General features: G+C 37.8%; 2 protein-coding genes across 4 annotated transcripts; both read left to right on the top strand.

The window, feature by feature from the left end:
- The first annotated feature begins 1,496 nt into the window (after positions 1-1,496).
- LOC122667791 (type I inositol polyphosphate 5-phosphatase 1-like) lies at positions 1,497-15,461 on the top strand. Of its 3 annotated transcripts, none has more exons than XM_043864217.1 (11): positions 1,497-1,775; positions 1,886-2,042; positions 2,188-2,244; positions 3,616-3,697; positions 3,805-3,909; positions 4,178-5,027; positions 8,041-8,225; positions 11,151-11,259; positions 13,182-13,324; positions 14,184-14,415; positions 15,338-15,461. In XM_043864217.1, exons 1-11 carry the CDS (start codon positions 1,746-1,748, stop codon positions 15,359-15,361), a joined length of 1,974 nt encoding a protein of 657 aa, XP_043720152.1. In that variant the 5' UTR covers positions 1,497-1,745; the 3' UTR covers positions 15,362-15,461. The 3 variants fall into 3 exon arrangements, with proteins under 3 accessions (XP_043720152.1, XP_043720153.1, XP_043720154.1); XM_043864218.1 differs by having other exon boundaries at positions 2,188-2,232; XM_043864219.1 differs by having other exon boundaries at positions 1,931-2,042.
- A 3,592-nt stretch (positions 15,462-19,053) lies between these two features.
- Positions 19,054-23,686, top strand: LOC122669717 (dehydrogenase/reductase SDR family member 12). The gene is made up of 10 exons (XM_043866558.1): positions 19,054-19,114; positions 19,196-19,257; positions 19,970-20,089; positions 20,188-20,287; positions 20,479-20,559; positions 21,214-21,263; positions 21,406-21,556; positions 21,667-21,723; positions 23,020-23,141; positions 23,227-23,686. The coding sequence occupies exons 1-10, from the start codon at positions 19,100-19,102 to the stop codon at positions 23,432-23,434; spliced, it is 966 nt and encodes a 321-aa protein (XP_043722493.1). The 5' UTR covers positions 19,054-19,099; the 3' UTR covers positions 23,435-23,686.
- The last annotated feature ends 183 nt before the right edge of the window (positions 23,687-23,869 follow it).

Genomic DNA, 23,869 nt, shown 5'->3' on the forward strand with positions numbered 1-23,869 from the left:
TGACATTCATGCAATGTCACTCTCTCAAAAACTTGCTCGAGCATAGACATATTGAGATGAGGGCTACTTGGAGTAGGGTGAAAATTGTCAAGAAAAGGTTACCTGTCGCTAGACAAAAACCCTGGGGCAAAGTGGAGCTGCTTGGAAAAAGCTACCTACCGCCAGCGTGAAAGTCGCCTAAAGTTAGAGTCACTGAGGACAACGACTACGGAAGAGTTGTGATTTGTTATGTGCCTAATGGGGCCCACTCTAGTGTATGCCATCTTATGTCATCCTAGTATGAGACAGGTTAAAGTGTTTGATTTAACGCATCCCATCCGTTCTAGAACTTTTGACGTATTGATCAAGTACCTAACAGTAACTCTATAGTTTATATATGTGTATTGAATGTTTAAGATAATTATGATAAGATACAAACAAGAAGGAAAAATTATATAAAAAACCTTAAAGACTAAATTTTAGTCTGATGAGGATCATGCACTTCATGGATCACTCTCTAGTCTGATTTGGAAAGCTATTTATGGAATCCATGTTTTTTTACGGAATTGGAATCTTTTGAATTTGTAATTCCTTGTGATCTTTTGAAATTATTATTTTGAAATCTTTTATATTCGACATTTGATTAGATTTACTAGTTCATATATTCATAAAAGTCACTTACATGCCCCTACATTTAGCGTGCAAGTTTTTTTATTATTTAAAAATTAGAAGTAGAGACTCCAAGGTTTCAAGAGTCGGGATTTGACCGATCAAATTGGTTGATTCATATTGAAATTAATCGAGGCCATTTCTAATTCTAACCAAAATTTTCATCGATGTTATGATTTCAATCTGGATCTATATTAGTATCTCCATGTGTCTATCTATCTCTCTCTCTCCTCCCATAATAGGAGACAGTTGTATCATTTCATATAAAAGAGGAGAGAGTGACACAAACACAGCCGCGAAGCACTCTTTTTTTTCCCCATAAAAGATATACATTTAGATAGTTAGATGGTGCAAACAACTGCTAGCTCAGTTGGTTGGTGGCATTGCAAGTTGGTGCATGCCCCCCAGGAGGTCAAGGGATCGATTTTCCTAGATTGTATATTGTGCCAAAAAAAGGCACCTTTCTCCCCCCTCCCCCCTAGTTGTAGATTGTGGGCTTGTCTTAGCTTTCCCCTTAGCTTGTAGTTGGCCTATGGGCCCTTGAATAGGATAGCCCAAAAAAATAAGGAAAAAAGAAGATAGTTAGATGGTCAAGTTTTTTTTTTTTTTGAATTGAAGTTAGAAAAGAGGACAGGCTGCCAGATTCTCTAGATCAGACGGCTACCATTGTCTACAAGATTGGACTTCTCGGAGTGGACCCATTTCAATCTTTGGTCGGTCGTGATCTGATCCAACATAATATTCTATTCCCGCCAACCACTCTTAATACTATTTTTAACCCTTTATTAAGGAATTAAAGAATTAAGGAGAGTCAACCCGGGGGGAGAGAGATAGAGAGGAGTGGAAAAGAAAAAAAAACAAAAAACAGTCTCAGTGCTTCTTGATTCAGAATTCAGTTTATAAGCTCCCTCGTTTGTTCCCTCCCTTTCCCACAGGACCGTTATTTTGCCACAATAGTGTCATTCCCTCGACTTCACCAACCACACTTCTCGCTTCTAGCTTTGCTGTCTGTGGTATTCAGACCAGTGAGCAGAAAGATAACCTAAGGTGTTCTTTTGCTCTTTCCATCTCTCTCTACTTTTCTCTCTCCTGCACAAATGAAGCAGCCCCGGAGAAAACAACCAGAGGTATTACTCTTCGTTTTTTTTTTCGTTTCGGTTGATTTGGATTTCTAGAGACTTTAATCTAGTTTTCTTGTGTCCATTTCCTATTTTTCTTCTAAATTGGAAAATTGCAGTGGACTTGGGTTGAAATCTTGTGTTTCGGTTGCACGTGCCTACAGCTCTTTTGGCCGAGAATTATTCTGAAGAAATGGCTCAACATCAGCTCCAGAGAGTCCGATTACAGTGCGGATCCTGACGAAGGTGACAGCGGCTCCGATTTTGATGATGACGGTAAGAAAAAGAAAGAAGATTAAACGGACCCATAAATTTTCTTTAATTTGTAATTTAGGGCTTGAGTTTTAACTGTTACTATTTCTTTATGCAAGAGTAAGAACCTCTTTTGAGATTTTGGTTGAATGAAATTTTAATTGTGCAGGCGTCTGTCGTTGGGGACGAGATTCGTCCTTTGGAGATCAGAAAGGTCAGTGCAGTGGTAACGTGTGCATTATAATTGTTGATTTTGGTTTTTCAATTGCTGAGAGCCATTTATCTTTCTTGGTTGGAACTTGGTGCCCTATGAATAAACTAATTTCAATCTTCTGTGTGGGAAGGGAAGAAAAAAAATTTCTCTTCCAACCCACCCCCACCCAAAGAAAAAAAAAAAGGTGGGGGGGGGGGGGCTATGATGATTTTTATCCTTGAAGGTTACTGCTATAGTCCTTTGATTTCCAGGAATGAGTGCTTAGTATAAAAACACCCTCTCCCTCTTTATAAGTGCCTTTAGGGGGCCATTTTCAACATTGTTTGCCACTCTAGGGGGAGGGAGGCATGGATGCTCCCATTTGAGTCCAGGTGATTTTTTATGTATTATTGAACCTAGGAGGGCAATTGAGCTGAATGGAAAAGGGAAAATCCACTATGTATGATTCCTCATGTTTTTGTGTGGACTTTTTTAGTTTTCGTGACTGCTCTCGAATGGACTTAGTGAATTGAAAGGCATGCTAGAATCTATTGTGAAACTAATGGAGAGAGTAATGATCTACTAAAGTATATTTGGGATTTCCTCGGCCTTTGGAGCCAGTCTCTCAAAGAAAATTAAAGCCTGAAATCTGTGGTATTCTGATGGAATAATAATTTTATTTTCCCCTTCTCTGAGTTGTGTAAGCTTGAGATTCTCTGTTTCTCTTGGATTTTCTAAGTGTTGATGACTTAGGTTTTGGCTTCTCTCTAATGAATCTTTGTGACATTTGGTCCCTTTTGTCTACTTACCCTCTAATAAATGAATATTGGCTGCCTTGTTTCCATGAACATATAAGACAACTCCTGTGCTTGTAATCTATTCTTTTTGTTAATATCCCATTAATTAACCCTTCAAAATATCCAAATAATCTTAGTACAATTGAAGGTTGCAGAAATTTTAAATTAAGGGAAAAGGAAGCACATGATGCCAGTGTGCAGATTCTTGCGCATACCATCTCACATACCACCCATGGATCCCACACACTCTCTCCTCATTAAATGCCCAACCCTATTGGGCGATTCGTCATCCTCCCCTCCTATTTGTGCAAACTGCACTCTGGCATCGTATGAAACCCTCTCCCTTGATAAACATAAATAATTGGAAAGAGTTGCTCCCAGAACTTTGTCTATGATTATTTACTCATCATTGGAAATACTAGGACATTGTATTTTCTATTTGACCGCCAATATCCTGTATCTGTTCATTTGCTTAATTGGTTACTTTGCCTACGTGTTCACATTCTGTGATGCATCTCTTATGCTTCCTTCTTGTTGAATTTCTTTCCATGAATTGTCTCCATGTGTTTGCATTCTCCATTAATAACTTCATGTCCTTAATATATAGGGGCCTCTGAAACTCTTCCCAAGTTGAGGAGACGGCATTCAGAAACCCTTCGAGCTCAATACATAAACACCAAAGAACTCAGGCATGTTAGACAGCATTTGAAGGAAGGAGGAGGAGAATCATTTTTCTTAATTTTTATATTTCATCTGTTATGCTCTTTATTGCTAACGCCACTTTTGGCATTATTAGGATTTGTGTTGGGACTTGGAATGTTGGAGGGAAACTTCCGCCTGATGACCTAGACGTCTCAGATTGGCTAAAAACGGATGAGCCTGCCGATATGTATGTGATCGGGTAAGTTGATATGCTGCTTCAACAGCAGTTCTATCCCCTCAAAAATTCTGAGCCATGCCAGACTTTGTGCTACTTATTTTTCACTAAATGTATAGGATTGAAACTTGTGCCATTATATTTGTTCGTCTTATTTTCCCACTTTTCAGTTAAAGCAAAGTAGTTATGGCTTTTGTTTGTCCCCATATATTTCACAATCATTAATTGTATAAATTCACCAAAATTTGTCTGACAAAGTCTGTTTTAGAGTGACAGTACTTAATCTTTGTAGTCTTCAGGAGATTGTCCCATTAAATGCTGGGAATATCTTTGGTGCTGAGGATAATCGTCCAGTTCCAAAATGGGAAAATGTTATTCGTGAAACACTGAACAGATTTCGACCAGAGAAGCAAAAGTATAAATGCTACAGTGATCCTCCTTCACCATCAAGGTTCAAGCAATCAGAGGATGTCCCTGATATAGAAGATGAAATCCTTGCTGAAAGTGATAGTGATAGAGATGAGGAAATCTATCCATTGGATGATGAATTTAATGGTTCTCATGAAATCAAGGATCCAGCCACCACAAGTGAGAATGCGTTTGTAAGATCTGAAGCTTCAAACTCCAGTGAAAATTCCGATATAGTATCATCAAAGGTACAGGATTCACAAAGGCAGTTTTCTTCCCCAAAGAGATTCGATAGGTTAAATCTCTTTCAGACAGAGGATTCCATGGACAATGCAGGGACATCATCTCCCCAACAGAATGGCATATTATCTAAAACACTAAGTGGGACAGAAAGGATTGGTTTGAGCTGGCCCGAACCACCAATGGACCTGCTAACTAAGCATGTTTTAGAGAGACCAAATTCCTTCAAATCAGTTAAGGCTTTTAAAGCGTCTCACTCTTTTATGACATCTACATGTGGGGATTACAGAGGGGCATCAGAAACAGCTTTGCTAACCAATATTGATCTGGAAACCATTGTACGCCGCAAAAGATCACCTTTTGTAAGGATAGTGAGTAAGCAAATGGTTGGGATTTTCCTTTCTATATGGGTTCGTAGATGCTTGCGTAGGCATATTCAGAACGTGAAAGTTTCTACTGTTGGTGTTGGTGTTATGGGCTACATTGGTAACAAGGTGAGTTCCTAACCTTGCAGTTTCATGGAGTGCTGCCTCTGTGTTCTCAATTATAAATAGTAGCCCATTCATAAGTCTTGCTGACAATTCTATTTCTGCGGCTGTATATATATAAGATAAATATTTGGTTTGGATTTTACAAAGGATGATTATCTTTTGACTAATTAAATGAGAGTTCTTTTTCTGCCAACTTCTGCTTAATTCTCCATCCCCCCCCCCCTCTTAAGTTGTTTATTCAATAGTCAACGCTACCAAATGCCAAGCATATATTATAAACTCACCATTAGGTAAAAACAGTTGACTGCTCTTTTCTTCTTTGCCACTCTTGATGCATTATCTTCTCTCATAAAACAAATGTCACAGTTGACTTACCAAGGTTTAAACAGTAGATGTACATAGAACAATTATTTGAAAGCTGTTAATAGCTTGACTTGTTGCTTACTAGCAGGAATGGAAGTAAAGATATAGATGTACAAGACCTGAACCTTGGAAAAGATTCAAGTTTATGAGAACGAAACCACTGTTTCTTCCCATTGGTGACATGTAGAGAACTACACGAATTTACTATGAGCAGCATCCGTAAGAACATAGGTTGAAACAATATAAGCCTCCACTGTTCATGAAAATGGCTGAAACGTTATTAAATTTATCAACGTCTAATAAGTATTCTGACAGTTTACTGCCGTTGCTTTGCAAAATTTCTCATTCATTTCAAAAGAATTTTTTTTGGGGTTTTCACCTTCTTCGGATTTATTATTCTTTTAGTCATTTTGGAAACTGATCAAGTACCATAATGAGACTCAATTGAATTGATTTTATTTTACTTTTCTCAATCGATAATCATGATCTAAGAAGACTGGGCATTGAACATCCACATGCAGGAAACCATTTTGTAAATGTTTATCATCTTTGAAGCATCAGTTTGCTATCTTATGTTTTTCCACCTAATTATTTTCATGTTTCTTCATTGACCACATTTCTTTACTCATGTTGATGTTTTAAGTCGTTGGTGAAAAAGTTATCCTTAGAGCTATCATAGAATGTGTTGCATTTTCAAGAGAAACATCAGTACAAATGGCATACATTTTAGAGGGTTAGTGATGCATTTTCAAGAGAAAAATCTGGAAATCATACAAAAATTGCAATAAGTAAACACTCTAGGAACTTAAACTCAAACTAATCCTTAACACTGAATCAGAGAATGCATGTAACTAGAGAGAGAGAGTTCTTTGCATCACCCTTTGATTGCTTTATGTAGGCAGACCTCCAGAAACTTAACTCCTAGATGGAACTAGACCATTTGTCTCCTTGGTTGGCGTACTCTATTTAGTAGTAAATTCATGAACCTTGAATCCTTTGTGAAGCAATGAACTTTTTCATTGCTTGGAGATTTTGATATTTCACCCAAGGATTTAAGTATCGCTATTGGGTATTGTATCGGATGGGTGATTTTAAGATATGTATCGTATCGTATTGGAGAGACACAAGATACGCTCAAGATACGCTAAAGATATGCATGGAAATGGTCAAGAAATGCATGGATAATTTCACTCTGATTATTAAGGTAAGAGACACACAAGGGGCCAAAGCACTTTGTGCAAGAGGCACACTGACTGAAGCTGAGGCTCATGTGTATTTCAAAATATTGTGGAATATTGTATTACAACTAACAAAGTGTCAGAATAAGATCAAACGGATTGAAAAATTGCAAGCAGTTAACATCAAGGGAATGATCGATGTGCTGAAAAGCAAATCTAAACAACCTAACCAATGGATAAAGTTACAGGTCGGCCTTTGTTTGACCAGAGCAAGAATTAGGGTTGCTAGGGCCAAACAAATAGAGAAGCTTCTGCTTTATTTGTTCGAACTTCGAAGAGAGTAACCCAGACAGAGAAGGGCACACCTCTGTGAACCAAGCTCTAGGCAAGGGCTGCAGGTGATGCACTTTGATAACATTGCAATTTGCAAATACTTCATCGCTCTTGCAATTCCCTGGATCATTTTTCCATTGGACTTTTCAGCTTAAGCAGTTCATTTGTTGCCACATCTTCTTGATGCAGATAAGTCACCTAGAAGGCTTATTTTATTGGAAATAAACCTTGGGTTGGGTTATGTAGGTGTTGGGCCTTTGATCCCATGGGTTTTCTTTGTAATGGGCCAATTTAATGAGACTAAAATATGGGTAAAAAGTAGGAAAACGAGACTTACTTCATTAGTTTAGTTAGAGTCCTGCTTTGAGTCAGTTTTTTTTCATTATTTTGGTTTCCTAGTCAGTTTATGTTACCTTAATAGTTAAGGATTCGGTTAGGCCTTTCCTTTTTAGTGTATGAGTCTGTTTTTGAGTCTTCTATACAAGTTTGTAAGGGGCTACAGCTTTGTACACGAATTTGATTAATGAGATTGAGGAAAAAAAACATAACTTTGTGCTTTGCTCTGTGAGAGAGTATAGTGAGATGCCATTGGTGAGAGCCCGAGTCTAAGAGAGACTACCCTATCTTCTTCTTCTTCCCTTCTTCGATTTCTTGTTTTTTCATTTTTTTGTTCTGAAATTTCCTGCCAATTTGAGAACTGATCGAAGTATTTACGGTTGCTGAACCTGAAGTTTGCGATCCTCTTGTGGACTGGTTATCACTTGTGGCTGGTCTACATTTCTCTTAGCATGCTCCATAGTCCATCTTTGGAGTACACATAAAAAATCAAAAATTTTGAATAATTGGAACCAGTTAGACTTTTGTTTGCTCTTGGTTAGTGCAAATCTAGTTTAAATGTCCAAAGGATAGCTTTCCATTTTCTAATTATACCCATTTTATTAAGTAATCTAATTTGCTAATTAGATGGAACCAGACAAATTTTTATTCCCAGCCTCACATGCGACATATTCTGATATTTTGTTTGTACGAACAATAGTCTTATGGTTATTTTATTATTCATTACACTTGAGCTATGTTAAGAACTTGATTTATCGTATGGTAATTTGGTGATATCTTGACAATTTTTTATATTTATATTCCAGGGATCAGTGTCTGTGAGCATGTCTATATATCAAACACTCTTTTGTTTTATCTGTAGTCACCTAACATCAGGTGAAAAGGAGGGGGATAAACATAAAAGGAATGCTGATGTGCAAGAAATACATCGGAGGACACAGTTCAATCCGGTTTCTGCTATTGGATTCCCGAAGACCATCGTTGACCATGAGTAAGTACGAGAAAGTTACTTTTTTTTGGCTGTAAAATATATTATTATTAAGTGGCACTAGAAGGGGAAACCATAAACATGGACTCATACACTAGACTAGAAACAACCTAGCATAGTTGTCAAGGCGTCGCCTAGGCGTCCAGGCGGTTTTGTTGGGGCTTAGGCGACCTCTGCCTTATTGCAAGGCACCTTCAACTGGTTTTTATTGATATCGAACCCGGTATTGGCCCTTATTTATGCCAAATACCATTTAAGTTATCATTTACTTAAGATATTATTCACAACTAAGCAAACAACCCCCTATTTGAATCCAATAAAAATAGTTAAAAAATAAAATTCCAAAAGGATAAAAAGTCAACCCCCCAGTTCAAGAACAAAAACTGGATTTTCGACGCTAGGTAAAATTTTCAACTTTCTAATGCTGGGGTTTTTCTCAAATCTAAAACTTCTATAAATCTTAATATGGTAAAACATTGCTAAAAACCAAAAGTGCAGTAAAATATTCATTTGTTTTGATATCTAAATTTTTTTTTTTTCATTCAGAGCGATTTTGACAGCATCCGCGCATACCAAATAAGGTTTGACCAAAACATAACTTCTTCAACATAAATTAGATTTAAGCAATTATGGATTTGTTGGAAAGCTGGTTTTGTGCTCTACCTAATACTAAAAGTCTCATGTAAAAATAAAACCATCTGACTAGTCAAACTTCTTATAAAACAAGAACATTTCTCTAAATCGAAAACAATTTAATCACTTATAGATAAGATCATATTTTCTAAGAACAGTATAAATCAAATGTGAGACTAGTATAAACCAAATGTATGTTTGATTGTTTCAAACTTCCAATAGCTTGCTTCTTCAGTTCTGTTGTCTTCTAGTTCTATGTTGATTTTTGAATTTTGATGACTTGATGTGACTTAATATTAATTTTTGATGACTTGATGTGATTTAATGTGGCTTAATGTTGATTTTTGATGACTTGAGGAGGCTATAAGGTATATATTGTACCATACTAAAATATTGTAGCATTCTAAATAATGTTAGAAAGGGGGAAATAAAAAATAACACTTGGGGGTGACTTGGTCTCCTAGGCGATGCCTAGGCGGGCACCGTGTTGCCTAAGCGCTTAGGCACCCCTCCAGCGCCTTGGGTTGTTTTACCGCCTTGACAACTGTGCAACCTAGACATATAGGGATGTTCTTGTGTTACAACATCTTAACATGAAAAAGGCTACTCAGTTTTTTTTTTTTTTCCCCCACTGGTTGCATTTATTATTAATAACATTTTCTTTATTCTGAAATATCATGATTATTTTTACATATTCTTTCTTTTCTCTATTTCGATAATCAGTTTTTTAGTATTACTTTATTAGAATCCAATTCATAGCCTCTTAAAAAGATATTGGTATTTTCAGAATAAACAAGATCACAAAATACAAAGTGCTCTCTTAATGCCTTAAACCTCCCATGCAAGGTCCTTGTCCAACAATCTGTCATGGTCATATATCATCAATGCTTGGCAAACACGACCAAGGTACAGTAGTTTGACGTGGTGGATTGGTGGTGAACAGCATACCTCAGCCTTTATTAGTTGCCTATGCATGTGTAGGACTTGTGCGTGCCTTTGTTTGGGTCCACATGTTTGCATTTTTTATTGAGTTTGATTCTGCAGCTGAGATCTCTGGGAGTACCATGTTAGCAGATTCAGATAATTTTGATTTGAGGTATATTATATAGATCTAGGGCATCTTGGAGGTAGAAGCTCGCTCAGCCACCTGTTATCGTTTGATGGCTATGCCTTGGGGGTAGAAGCTTGCCCAACTCGAACCCTGCCCCCTTCTTACTTACCTCATTAGCATCCGCATTTTCACTGTACCTTTACCTTTGATTATCTTAGAGCCAGGTCGTGCAACATCATGTCAAGGGATTTGGAAATGACTAGCCTTTTCTTCCCTGTATCCTAAGAGGCTAAGAAACACTTTCTATGTGGTACCTGTAGAGGTGGTAAGTATAAAACTTAATTCTAATGGATGCTTGTGTGGAGTTAGGATCCATTAGACCATGCTGTTATTGGAAATTCTGAAGTGCGGTTAAAGTTGTTGGATCTTACGTTGAATGTGACTCGCATAAGTTGAAGCTTTAGGGCTCCTAGAAGGGCTTGAAATTGCACTTATAGGAATTTTGAGGGGCCTCTGTAGTTGAAGGTGGCTCAAGCAAAAAGATTTGTTGGATATAGGAAGAAGATGGAGCTTTTAACCTCTCATTCCAACCACCCAAAACAACCCCCCCCCCCCCAAAAAAAAATGATGGATACATATTAGCAAATATATTGTCAAAATGCGCATATAGTGTTGTGGGAGGTTCTGGTTACAAGAAGAGGGTAAATGGTTATTGGGAAAAGGCTGGGCACGCTGGCAGGGTGCCCAGCCTTGTGTCTGCCTCTCTCCTCCCACCCCATGAAATGACCCCATTCCCTCCTTTGTCCCGCCCCCTCTCCCCTGTGTCTGCTGCCCACTTGCTTATCTGAAGCAGGCGGCGTGCCCAACCCCTTCCCACGATTATTATATTTATATCAAAAAAGGTAAATTCGATATGGTAAGAGAGTAAAAGATTATTATATAAAAAAGACAAATCCCATATGGTTAAGTTATATATGTTCGAAGAAACACCAAACAACTGAAGAATAAACTACTTCCCAAAAGAAGCATCAAACCACATGTTTGTCCTGTGTAGCATTCTTGCAGTCAACTCTTGTTGGACAAATTGACTATTATTGAATACCTGACATGGAAGTTAACACTTCAGTGAATCTTTAGCTCTACTTCCCCCCCCCCCCTCTTCGCCATAAGTATTCCAGTATCCTCAACATTCCTTGTTTCTCTGCCAAATTTAAGTTTCTTAAGTGCCAATATTCTCTTTACAGAAGAATTATCTGGTTTGGGGACCTAAATTATCGTATCAACTTATCATATGAGAGGACACGAGAACTCATATCCAAAAAAGAATGGTCTCAGTTGATTGAGAAGGACCAGGTAAGTTAAACTTTGTTTCCATTTCATTAATGGTGTGGATTATTTCTGTGGTGAACATTAGTTGTTCTTCTGCTGTTGGAATTGTTTTGAATTGTCACCTAAAAGATTTGAGTCACACTATTTGATTTAATAGTTGTAAATATGAGTACCTTTCTGCATCTTTATGTTCAGGAACCATAATTTTTTTTCAGCAGATTGTGTGTAGAGATATTATATGCAAATTTACTGACTTTTTTACCAAACCAAATAATAAATGTCAAACTCTGAGAACGCACTTCTGTGGGGTAAATATTCTTGATTCTTTTCAAAGATGCCTATAGATTTCTTGTACACCTGAAGCTAGTCATTAGTTTTTGAGAATACAAGGACAAATTTGTATGATAATAATTATTTCAGGGAATAGCATTTGCGGCATAGACAATAGGACCTATTGTTTCTGTCCCTGCCCTTATTTTCCTTGCCACTGATGCATATTTCCTGCTACAAAGGGGGTAAAAAACTCAGAAAAGAAACTTAAATCATGTGTCTGGACTCTGGACTGATGCCTGCCAACAAGCCAGTGTTCAATATTGATAGGTAGATCACCCAGTGACCTTGACCATGCAGTAGGCAGAGCACCTCTTGGGTGAACCAGAGCCCAAATATTTTCACCAAACTCCTAATAGAAACCATCTTACCTTGGATTCTTAATGCAAATATGTTACATGTGCCACAGATTACAAAATTTTCATGCTGCAGGAACTTTGCATGTTATACAGCCTTGAAAGTAACAAATATGCCACTATTTAGCGATATTATGAAGTCATGGGAGATGAAATAACATTTTTGTTAAATTTTTTTAGGCACCTTGATAACTGGGTAGTTCAGCCTTTTGCTTGCTGATTTGCTTTCTTTGGGTGCAATATTCCATATTGATGATACTAAGGCTGATAGGAGAGTATGGTGGGCTCCAAAGATGGAATATTTATTGTTAAATCCATGTTTAACACACATCTTAATCTTACCTTTAAGATGACTTGGAAATGAGAGGTTCCAAGTAAGTGTCAGTTTTGTGTGTGGACTGTGGTCATCACTGATCAGTTAATTCACGGGGGAGGGGAGATTGTGGAAATTCCCAAGCATAGTTGTCAAGACGTCGCCTAGGTGACACCTTTGCATCCAGGCGCCCTTCGCTGGATGGGTGCCTTGGTTGCCTAGGTGATGCCTTGACGTCTTGTTAGTGTCACACTGTCGCCTTGAGTTTTTGCCCTCCTCCAACGACTAGGATTGCCTAGACGCCATGACAACTATGTTCCTTAGTGTTGTTGCTTGTGTCTATAGGGGAGGAGTCTATCCCTCATTTATTATTTTTAATGTCCTTGGATTGTGGAAATTCCTAAGTGTTGTTGCATCTATGTATGGCCAATTTTGAGCTCTCACCTTCCGAAGTGTTTCTATCTTGCTTCCAAGGTGGGACTAGGGCCTCAGATGTGAAGGGAAGAATGATGGAACTTTATTTCTTTTTAATTTTTATCAGCATCTTATAGAAATTTTGTCCATCTGCAATTTGTTGGACCATATCTGGTGAAAATAACAATCGGTTCTTTCATCATGTGGCTTTAGGTTGCCAGCTTGTAATGCATGTAGAGAGAGAGAGAGAGAGAGAGAATTACATACTATCAGTGAGCAAAATAGTTAAGAATCTGTATTTGTAGTGGTGCCGATGAGTTCGAAGCACATTTTTAAAATCCAATATCGACATAGGATATCCTATTTTGCGACCATTTTAAAATCTAGGGTTGCAGATGCCTGTGCAGCTGTGCGAATAGCCACACAGACATCATCAATGTCTTCATCATGCAAGCCTTTGTCATTTATATTTATTACCCCATGTTCAGATATTTGATGGATCTCATGTCTCATGGTTTTATTATTTGTGGCAGCTCATGAAAGAACTGAGAAAAGGTCGAGTTTTTGATGGATGGTCGGAAGGCACTTTAAATTTTCCACCAACATACAAATACGAGTTTAATTCAGAGAAGTATTATGGGGAGGATCCAAAGGCTGGGAGGCGTAGTCCAGCATGGTATGGATCTCTGAATTTCTCTAATACATTTCAACATTGGGTTTCACTTTTTCATCCACTTAATTTGGTTTTTTGTTCCCTATTGAATCATCTCTTACAAATACATGTGTTTGTTCATAATTGTGTCTGGTTTCTGTTCAAGTTTGTCCATGTGAATCTCTTCTTACATAATGCTTTTAATACATCCATTTCGATATTCTGAGCCTAGGGTAAATGAAGAGAAAGGTAAGAACACTCCAGTAATGTGTTTTGAGGCTCTTGAGTCGCTGAGTCAATGTTCAAAGGAGGCCTGGAAGTATCGATAGAAACATTTTAGCTGCGAGCATTTGAATAAGAAAATGTGAGGTTTAAGATGTTCCAAGGGGTCCATTAAACTGAATAAATTAAAATGGATATGCAAGAGCACCTCGTGTCATTAATATCACAAGATGTCACATTACCTTCACACAATACCAGACCTAAACATGCTAAGGGCAACATGTGACATGTCACGCTAAAAAATGATCTAGTAAACTGCAAGTCCCAGACACAAGGAGTAAGGAGGATGCCATACATCCCAAATGAATCCCTCTTAGCAAACATTAGCTTCCACAATCATGTTCCCAACACTATGGACTACAGCTGATATACTATGATAGCGACCTTTTAGGGCTACCTTTCTGCTTATTTGACCACCATTTACTCTGACATCCAACACTCATGACTCACGCTAATAGTGATAATAAAGAGGTGGCTTTTCTTATATCCTAGTTCCTGCACATCAACCCTCATATAAGTTATAATCAATTGCAAATGCTTCCAAGATTATGTTGGATTTTAGATACTCATATATGGGTCATAAAATGTGTTTTTCTTTCAGGTGTGACCGTGTCCTTTCATTTGGAAATGGAATGAGGCTATTGAACTACAAGAGGGTTGAGCAGATGCTTTCTGATCACCGACCTGTGACTGCCATCTACATGGCTGAAGTTGAGGTCTGCTGTCACAGGAAGCTCCAAAGGGCACTTACCTTCACAGATGCAGAGCTAGAAGATGAAGTTATAGCAGATATGGAACTTGACGTTGGGATGAACCGGCAAAGGGTTGGAGAGGTACTGACTTTTGAGAATTAATTCTTAAGACCTAATTTCAGATCAATCAAATCCCATCCCCCCACCTCCTGCCAAAAAAAAAAAGGGAGAGAGGTTTCATTCATGTCTAAGTCATTTTTCAGCAGTTGCTCGCTAAGTAGCTAGATTTCATATTTCTAATCCACATCCATGGTTTGGAAACAGCCTCTCTGCGAAAGCAGGGGTAAGGCTGCATAGATTATGACCCTCCCCAGCCCCTGCAGTGGCGGGAGCCTCGTGCACTGGGTACGCCCTATAATCCACATCCATGGTCATGTATTAGTAACGGATGACCATGGTTTTTTTTTTTTTTTTTTTTTTTTTTTTTGAATCAGAGTAAACCCAAGTAAGAAATAATTTAATTATTATCTTAGCATTTAGGCTGCGTTTGGTATTCATTCTTGGAATGCATTCAAGGTTGATAATACGTTCCCAAAAAGCATACAAAATGCAACCGTAAGTTTTTGTGTCCCTCCCCATGATATTAAACATCTGGTCCCACAATGTATTTAATGTATATTTGTTATCTCATCTTTTCAATCTCAACATTTTAAGGGTCCCGGGCCCCATGAAGATCTCAACTCTAAATCTTGGTTAAAGAGAATGAATTATACAGCTATACTTTGAAAGCATTTGAAATCATTTAGTGGGATTATTTTAAATAAAGGCTGCATTTGGTATGATTTCTTGGACTGCATTGTAAACCTAGAATGCATACTGGACACACAGCGTTAGTCTTCTCTATCAGCTATTAAAAAAGGCATTCTTATGTCTTGTTTAAATATAATATAAACATGCATATATCATTTTTCTTTCCTCTACAAAACTTTTTTGGGCATCTTCCGGATTTTACCTCAAGCTCCACCCCTCACTCTTATGCTGTATTGTCTGTTTTCTTATATAGGGCATATCAGTTTGGGAGCGATAAGAAACATGCTGTAGGGATGACCCTTAAATTCTTGAAGAGTGCGTTTGATGAGTTCCCTTCTATTATGGAATTTTCACACTTACTTTTTACCCATTCTTTGGATTGATCATACCTTGTCATTGATGTATACTAATGTTAGTGTGAATGTTAGTGAGGGATTGTTTTCCGTGTGCAGATGTCCTTTTGTATTTAACTTGTACTATTGTCATTCCATTTTTTGGTCCTGAGATCCTAACGTTACCAATTTTTACCTGTACGTGTATGCCATAGAAAATGTATTGAAAATAATACATTATGTACTTGATCCAGGCTATAACAAGATAAAGTCATTAAACCAATTCTCTCTGGCTTTTTTTGATTGGAAATTATTCTCTTTGGCTCTAGTATTCTTGATGACTATTGCAACAGCCCTGTTTGGTTGAGTTTTTTGCTGTTGTCCTCTACAGGTAAGTGTTACAACACATCGGCGGGAATGAGGAAAAAAACAATACATTATATCAATAGGTAAATTGGAATTATGAAATATATATATATATATATGGGAGAATGTTCTTTGTGCCGCAGCGCAGCCTACTCCCAGGCACATGGGCAGCCTGTGCAGGGTGATCATTGCACCCACCCCCCATGTGCCTGGGTGCAGGCTGCGCTGCGGTACAGAGAACAGCGCCCCTATATATATATATATATCATGCAAACATAAAAATATTAAACATGAGATGTCCTGAACATAAATATAACATCATGAATCAAACTTTCACAAAAAAAATAAACATTATGAATCAAACCTGAGAAGCTTAGGGCATAATTTCTCATGTTTGGATATGAAGAAAATAAAAGAAAAAACATAATGAGACAAAAATCATGGTGATGCAATGATTGATTTATGTGTCTATTTCTCTTCTTAAATTCAATTTTTTTGAATTTTTTTTTTTCTTGACATCCAAACATAGCATATCTAAGTGCAATTTAACCCTAAAAAAGATTTAATCGCTGATCTCATGACCAGTCTAATCCGATTCTAGAAATGGCAACTTGCAATCCATGTCAACAGTTCCAGAAGTAATTAAGAACATATAGAAGAAGAATGGTACAGGACCTAGTACTCTTAAGTCTTACCGTAAACTGGACCAAATGGCAGAAAAAACCATTTGCCATCCCGATTCCCCTCACGGTTTTAAAAGGCCTCATGAAAGAGTGAGGACTGCAAACCTCAGTCTTTCCTTCACTCACATAGTCACCGATGTGGGCCTATCTTAGTTGCCCCTGGGCTAGCATTTGACTTAGTTTTTACCCATAACAACATTCAGTACAGAAATGACCACATGTGTTGGGTTTAGAATGTTAGTCTTTCCTTACGACTCTTTTTTTTTGGGATAATTTCTTAGATCCACTAGATAAGAATTGAAATTACAAAATAAGTAGGTTTAAGATTTGTTTTACACTCACTAGGTTTTTTTTAAAAAAGATTTATTTAATCCTCATATGAGTTAAAAAAGTAAGAGAATTGCCTAAAATACCCCTAACATCCTTCTTTTGTTCTTCTTCTTCATGTGCTTTCGTATTTCTTCCTTCTTCAACAAAGGAAAACCTCTGCAACCGCTCGTTCCTCCCTCCTCCCTCCTCCCTCCTCCCTCCTCCCTCCCTCTTTCCTTGCAACTCCACCCCACCCTCCTCCCTGAAAACCAGCCCTGCAGCATTGTCACCATCCACCCGTACCTTGCTCTCCCACTTTTCCCCCAGCCCGCCCCACCATGCTCCCCTTAATAAATCGTTCAATAAAACGGAAAATAAAACATAGAATAAATTCAGAAACTACAAACAATCTCTCTGTCTTCCGCCATTATATTTTGCGATTTTGGTTACAGAAGAAGAGAGAGTCTCTTACCGTTTGGATTCTATTTACAATAAAATAAATTGCAACTTTTTGGTTTCTAGGAAATGGGTGTTAAAAATTTGTTGGGTTGTGAAATATGGTTTGTGGGAAATCAGTTTGAAGTGACCACTAAGTTTTCTATTTGAGATTAATAAAGTTCTGGTTTTCCACCCAAGGCAAATCTGAAGTGTGGGAGCCTTACAGCATCGACAAGGTTTGACAAATAAGAATTCCACATGAACAACACTGATGTGAAACAAGTGAAAATTTTCCAAGAATTTAATTTAATCTACTCTAAAATAGGGTTTATAAAATTTAACCAACGAAGCAAAATTCTGTTAATATTTTAAATCATCTCCAGTTGCGCTCTACTAAACCCTCTTTCTCCTGGCCGAGAAAAATCAGAAAATAGGTAAGAATCTCTGGTATTTTGTGTTGGATGTGTTGGTCATTTGTTGATAGCTATTGTTCTTTCTCTTCAGATGCTTGATTCGGACTCATGGTGGAGTGGATCTGTAGAGAGGGAGAGAGGGGTGGGCGGCGGTGGCGGTAGTAGTGTTGGAGGTGGTGGTGCGAGGAGGGGTTGTAGGGAGGAAGGAGTGGTTATGGAGGAAAGATAAAAAGATGCAGGGGGTATTTTAGGTTGTTCATTTAACTTTTCTTACTCATATGGGGATTTGGTAAATCTTTTTAACATGGTAATTTATAATAGTAAAATATATTTTATACTTACTATTTTTATAAATCTTTTTTTTATTTGGTAGATCTAAGTAATTCCCCCCCTTTTTTTTTTTTGGGTAAAGTCTCTCCTTACAACTATGAGACTAACTAATTGTCCACCTTGCATAAAGAAATAAAGTTACACATCCTCACTACACACATTATATCATTATATGGTTCTATTAAAACGTTTATTTTACATGTCGCAGATAAAGGGTCCTTCATAGGGGTGCAAGTTTGGCCCTGTCGACCCGAACCCGCCTTGGCCCGCTCTGAGCCCGAACAGGATCTGGGCTAAGATATTTGGCCCTGAGGGTGGGTCAAGGCTGGAAATATCAGGCCCTGAGTCAGGGTCGGGTCGAGCCAGGGCTGAGGCCGCGGGCTAAGCCTGGCCCGGCCTGAACCTGTTTTAAGTTATACTATAAAATATATATTGATATAATGTATATATTATACACTGTAAACATCAACCACATTTTGTTATATAGTCTATTGTATATAAAGACAATAAGTGATATAATACATTTTATTATAGTGTTATTCTACGTAAAATTGATAATTTTTTCCCCGGCCAATTCCAGCCCATGCATTTCCCTCCCCGTCCCCATGAGCAGGGTCAATTAGGGTCAGCCCGGCCCAACCCAAAGGGCGGGTCAGGGTTGAGTCAGGCTTGAGCCCAGCTAAGGGGACTTAGGGTTCTATGAAGCCCGACCCAACCTGACCCTGTTGCAGCCCTAGACCCTAGTCCTTCGTATTTCTACGACGTTTCGTTTATGGTAAATCGGTAAAAGCCATCATCAATGTCATATTCCGATCGGGCGGTCGCGAGCCTCTGTAAATTACAACTGCACACGCAAAGTAAGGAATTTGAACATTTCCATGGACGAAGGAAATGAAGATAGTGGTAGTGTCGTCTTCTACGTGGCAGATTGCGACACCCCGGAAATGGCTAAAACGCACAGAGTGAATATAGATAGTCACCAAATCTCCCTTTCGTGGAAGCTTTATTATAGAGACTGTAGCCGAACAAGGTTGGAGGTGGAGGTGGAGGTGGATGCGCTGAGCTAATTCCGCACGTTAGTGGACAAACCCACGAAAACTGGAGTTCAAACTTCACTTCTCCATTGGATTTGCTATTTGCTAATATGTTCCTTGTAAAGGTAAACCATTCCTGGGGCTCTTGATTTTATGAATAGTAGTTTCCTGTTTTATGGTATTTAGATGAAATTGGGCATTTGCAGGCATGGAGAGCCACAGCTTTTGGTGTTTTCGGGTACATGAATTTCACGAAATCCGGTTTCAAGTGAGTTAGAGTGGAGTTCTATACTTTTTTTTATTTTGCAATTTTGATGTTTCAGTAGATTTTAGTTTTCTTGGTTCTGAAGTTTCTCTTCTTTATATTAATCTAATTTTGCTTCATCTTTCAATGTACTAATTTGTCTCTCTCTCTCTCTTTCTAGGCCCCTGATGAGAGGTTTTTCCTCTTTGATAAGAATTCATGTTCTGCATTTTACAGATTATACCTTCTGGAACTTTGTCTTATTATCAATAAATAATAGGCCGTGTGAAGTGGGCACAGAACTTAAAATCTTGGGCAATCCAAACTTAAGCTCAACATTCTTTCATTAATTTGATACTTAATTTTGGATTTTAGCTCTTTGATTAATTTTTCTGTTTCTCTAGCTTCATGGTGAAACTGGATCAATCAATTAATTAATTAAGCGTTCTGATCTCTGGAATTTGGAAATAGACAGCTTTGCCATTGCTATCATTACTTGGTTTCTCTATATTTCTTTCATGCATTATTACAAGTAGTTGGTACATCATAGTTGTCTATTTTTTGTCTTCATTTTGTTTGAATACTAGTGTATTCACTCCTAAATTAAATGGGGTATTATATTTGAATACACTGTTTCTATTATTTCTTATGATGTGTACAGACTAGAGATTTCTGTTCACTTATCAAAAGATTGTCGGTTTGTCCAGGAGTGACTTAAGTTTTATCCATCTTTCAGGGAGCACTCCAAAAAATTCAAGGCAGAAGACATGCAAATACAAATGGAAGGGAAAAATTGCATAGTTACAGGAGCAAATTCTGGCCTTGGCTTTGCCACTGCTGAGGGTCTTGCTTCACGGTGTTGATTTTGATATATTATCCATTTATTCTAAGTTTACCAATTCCTTTCAGTGAGCACATTTCTGATCAATTTATTTTACTCCACTTTCTTTCCAGAGGAGCAACCATCTATATGGTATGTCGTAGTAAGGAGAAAGGAGAAGATGCTCTTTCTAAAATTCAGTCAAAGACAGGCAACCCTAACATACACCTAGAGGTATTCTGGTTACTTTTGCTTTTTTGCTTTTGGAATTTCCCTTGCATACTTTTTTGGAAGCTAGGTCTATTAGTTGGGTATTTGAAAGTCCAATTCTTAGAGATTTTTTGTTTCTGACCTGGATAACCTAGTGACAGCGTTTGCTCGGATTCTGTTTTAAGTTTCGGTCGCATTTGAAAATTTTCATGCAGATATGTGATCTTTCATCTGTCAGTGAAGTCAAGTCATTGGCATCTAGATTTTCTTCGCAGGGTCAACCTATCCATGTCTTGGTAAGGCATTCCCCGTGTCCTTGTAGATTGGCACTATTTCTAGTCAATGTACCCAAGAATTGGATTTTTAAAATGCAATGTATTTATGTATTAAATTAGGGAAAGTATTCTCCGTCCAGGAACGTCGCTCCTACACCTGCATGAGACCCAATCAGCGCCCCCTTTTGGTTCAATCAATGGGGGGCAGCAAGGTCATTTTATAGGGAGGAAAAGTGAGACAGACACAAGGGTGCAGGTTCGGGAGCCACACTCCTGGACAGAAAACTCTCTTCCTTTAAATTATGTGCGGAGGATTTCAAGTGTACACTTTATTGGGTAACAAAACCTTTTCTTTATGCTTTCTAAGTTCTCAGTCGGTTTATTCAAGACATTATGTCTCTGCAAAAATTCAAATTTGATGAGGTTCAAATCTGGTCTTGAGTTGCATATAGAATTAGAGTACTTTAAAATTGAAACTGCTTAAATGAAATATATGGTAACCGTAGCTTGTTTGGGTTGGTACTTACTATTCAAATTGCATTTTTACCATTCTTCGAGTACTATACTGTTTCTTGACTAACTGATTAATTTTCCAGACCTTCTAAATTGCTTTTCTAAGAATCTCTTGGACAATGATGGATACTCTAATTTTGGAAAATGTTTTCCTGCATTTAGGTTAATAATGCTGGCCTACTTGAGCATAACCGTATTACTACATCAGAAGGGTGCATCCTCCATCTCATTCACTCGCCACTGTGTTCTCTTCTTCTTAATGAAGTTGATGAGTTGATAGCATATGCTGGAATCATCTTTATATATCTGCAGAAAATTGATTCCTTGCCTCCATTTTCCATCATATTTTACCAGGTTGGAGTTGAACTTTGCTGTAAATGTTGCTGGAACTTATGTTATGACAGAATCAATGCTGCCTCTGTTGGAGAAAGCAGCACCTGATGCTCGAGTCATTACAGTTTCCTCAGGTGGCATGTATACGACTCCCTTGACCACAGATTTGCAGGTAAGTTATTGGGTATTTATGTTCACAACTCCCTCATCCTATTGGATAACTTGGATTTCTTGATCTAATTGTTGTTTGATAAGCATCTTGATCCAATTGTTCTATTGCAGTTTAGCGAAAACCCCTTTGATGGAACACTACAGTATGCTCGAAACAAGCGAGTTCAGGTTAGTAAATTTGATATTTACCATACAGCACTAGGTTAAGCGTTCTCTGAGCAAGAGTATGAGTTCTTTGAGAAATATGTGTTTTAGTTATTAGGAAAGAGAAAATGTTCCATTTATTTGGTTTCTATTTATCAATTATGATACATCTCAATTTCTGTGGTTCTGTAGTTTTTTAATAATTAATATTTATGCTTGTACAAGAAAGTATAAGCATAAAATGTAAACAGCCTCTCCTGTGAAGCAGTGGGTAAGGCTGTATACATTTGCCCCTCCCAGACCCTGCAGTAGCGGGAGCCTCGTGCACTGGGGTGCTGTTTTTTCTTTATTTATGCTTATACAAGAAAAAACTTATCGATAATGCTTTTATCAATTGTACCTGAACAATGCCTTTAATTATAATAGTTGAAAAAGGGAACTAGCAGACCAATTGATCTTGAGAAGAGATCTATGGTACTAGATCTTCTTTCACTCTGGTTTTTGGAGATCCATAGGCCTGTGCTTGCTTTAAGTATTCAAGAACGGATCTCTTTTCATAAGTTTTGTGCTTACTTCTGTCAGTATCTGTATTCTATCTGTATTTCTCCTCGGGTAGGTTGCTGTAGAACTCTCTCAAAAACCTTTTAATTAATTTCATGGGTTATTATGACCTTGCACTGAGGGCTAATTAACTGATCAAGCCATACCAAAAAATGCCAGTTCTCCCACTTAGAAGGGCAGGCAGGCATAATCCCATGTAGCCGGGCTGACATGCACAAGTCCAAGGCAAGGAATTGAACTTATCATAGATTATACTTGAGATCTCGTCAACTGAAAATCAGAAAATCAACCCTCTAACCATTTGGTAAGTAGGTGCTTAATTGGATAGTCAGAATGTAAAAATGACAAACATGCAGGAAGAAATTTAAGCGATTAGATGGTTATATTCAATCGATATGTTCTAATCTTTACTCAGGATTTCCTTTGGGGCAACCAGCAAATGGGTCACAAAGGAAACCATGGATGCATTATATAGTTACTAGGGCATAACTAAAGGGATGTAGAGGAAGAAGAAAGAGAATGGTTTTCCTCTTGTCCTGTTTCTCAAATCTTCCTTTTGCTTTTTGTTTTTATTTTAAATTTCATTTCTATAATATAATAATATTTTTCGGATGAAAATGTTATTTTACTGATAAAATGACACAAGTAATACAGATGATGCTTTTCCGAAGCTTCCACACTCCACATAAAATTTTGAAGAAAGAACACATCTAACTTGTTTGCTTAAATTGTTCTTTTCCACTGCTTGCTTCTTGTCAGGTGGCATTAACAGAAAAGTGGGCTGAAACCCACAATAACAAAGGTATTGGATTCTACTCAATGCACCCTGGTTGGGCTGAGACACCAGGGGTTGCCAAAAGTTTACCTGGTTTTTCTAAAACGTAAGTAGATTTCCTTGGCTTATTATTTGTCTTAAATTGTAGATTTTAGACCTTGATCCATTCTGTACTTGGCAATGCTTTTCAGATTATCAGGAAATCTTAGAACGAGTGAGGAGGGCGCAGACACGGTTGTTTGGTTGGCATTACAGCCCAAGGAAAAGTTGGTATCAGGTGCATTTTACTTTGATAGGGCTGAAGCACCCAAACACTTGGCATTTGCTGCGACAAAGGGCTCACATGCTGTTATCGACTCCATCGTGGACAGCCTTTGTTCCATAGGCAAGCTTCCTTGATAAATCTCAGTTATGAAAGACAAACAGGCAATAACAAAAGGAGAGGAAGTGAACTTGCTACTCTGATGAAATAGTCAAACATCGTTTATTAATTAAAGTTCCAGTTTTGGCCTTTGGAATCGCATTCATGTCTGGATATAGTTTCAACTTGACTGTAGCTGCATCAGTAGAAAATGTGTTATGACTTGTGAGATTTGTAGTATCATTTAAATTAGGGATTATTAATATTGTAGCCATTTTGATGATTCTTGCCAGTATCTTGTTTTTCTGATTGAAAGTTTTCTAGCAGAGGATGTTGATGGACCACAATGATGGTCTGGAAAAATGGATCAGATCAGATAACTCAACCAATAATTGTTCCTTCCATAAGAATCTCTTTTCATTCTGGGAGTAGCAGTTCACCATTATTACCCTGAAAATTTTTGGACCTGTCAT

This window comes from Telopea speciosissima, chromosome 7 (assembly GCF_018873765.1).
Source record: "Telopea speciosissima isolate NSW1024214 ecotype Mountain lineage chromosome 7, Tspe_v1, whole genome shotgun sequence".
Classification (NCBI taxonomy): Eukaryota; Viridiplantae; Streptophyta; class Magnoliopsida; order Proteales; family Proteaceae; genus Telopea; species Telopea speciosissima.

Bases quoted from the DNA above. Each gene is read 5' to 3' on its own strand.
- LOC122667791 (XM_043864217.1), top strand. From the start codon at position 1,746: ATGAAGCAGCCCCGGAGAAAACAACCAGAG. The intron at 5,028-8,040 runs GTGAGTTCCTAA...TTTATATTCCAG, and splicing joins TGGGCTACATTGGTAACAAG to GGATCAGTGTCTGTGAGCAT. The intron at 11,260-13,181 runs GTAAGTTAAACT...TATTTGTGGCAG, and splicing joins AGTTGATTGAGAAGGACCAG to CTCATGAAAGAACTGAGAAA.
- LOC122669717 (XM_043866558.1), top strand. The intron at 19,258-19,969 runs GTGAGTTAGAGT...TCCATCTTTCAG, and splicing joins TTCACGAAATCCGGTTTCAA to GGAGCACTCCAAAAAATTCA. The intron at 23,142-23,226 runs GTAAGTAGATTT...AATGCTTTTCAG, and splicing joins TTACCTGGTTTTTCTAAAAC to ATTATCAGGAAATCTTAGAA.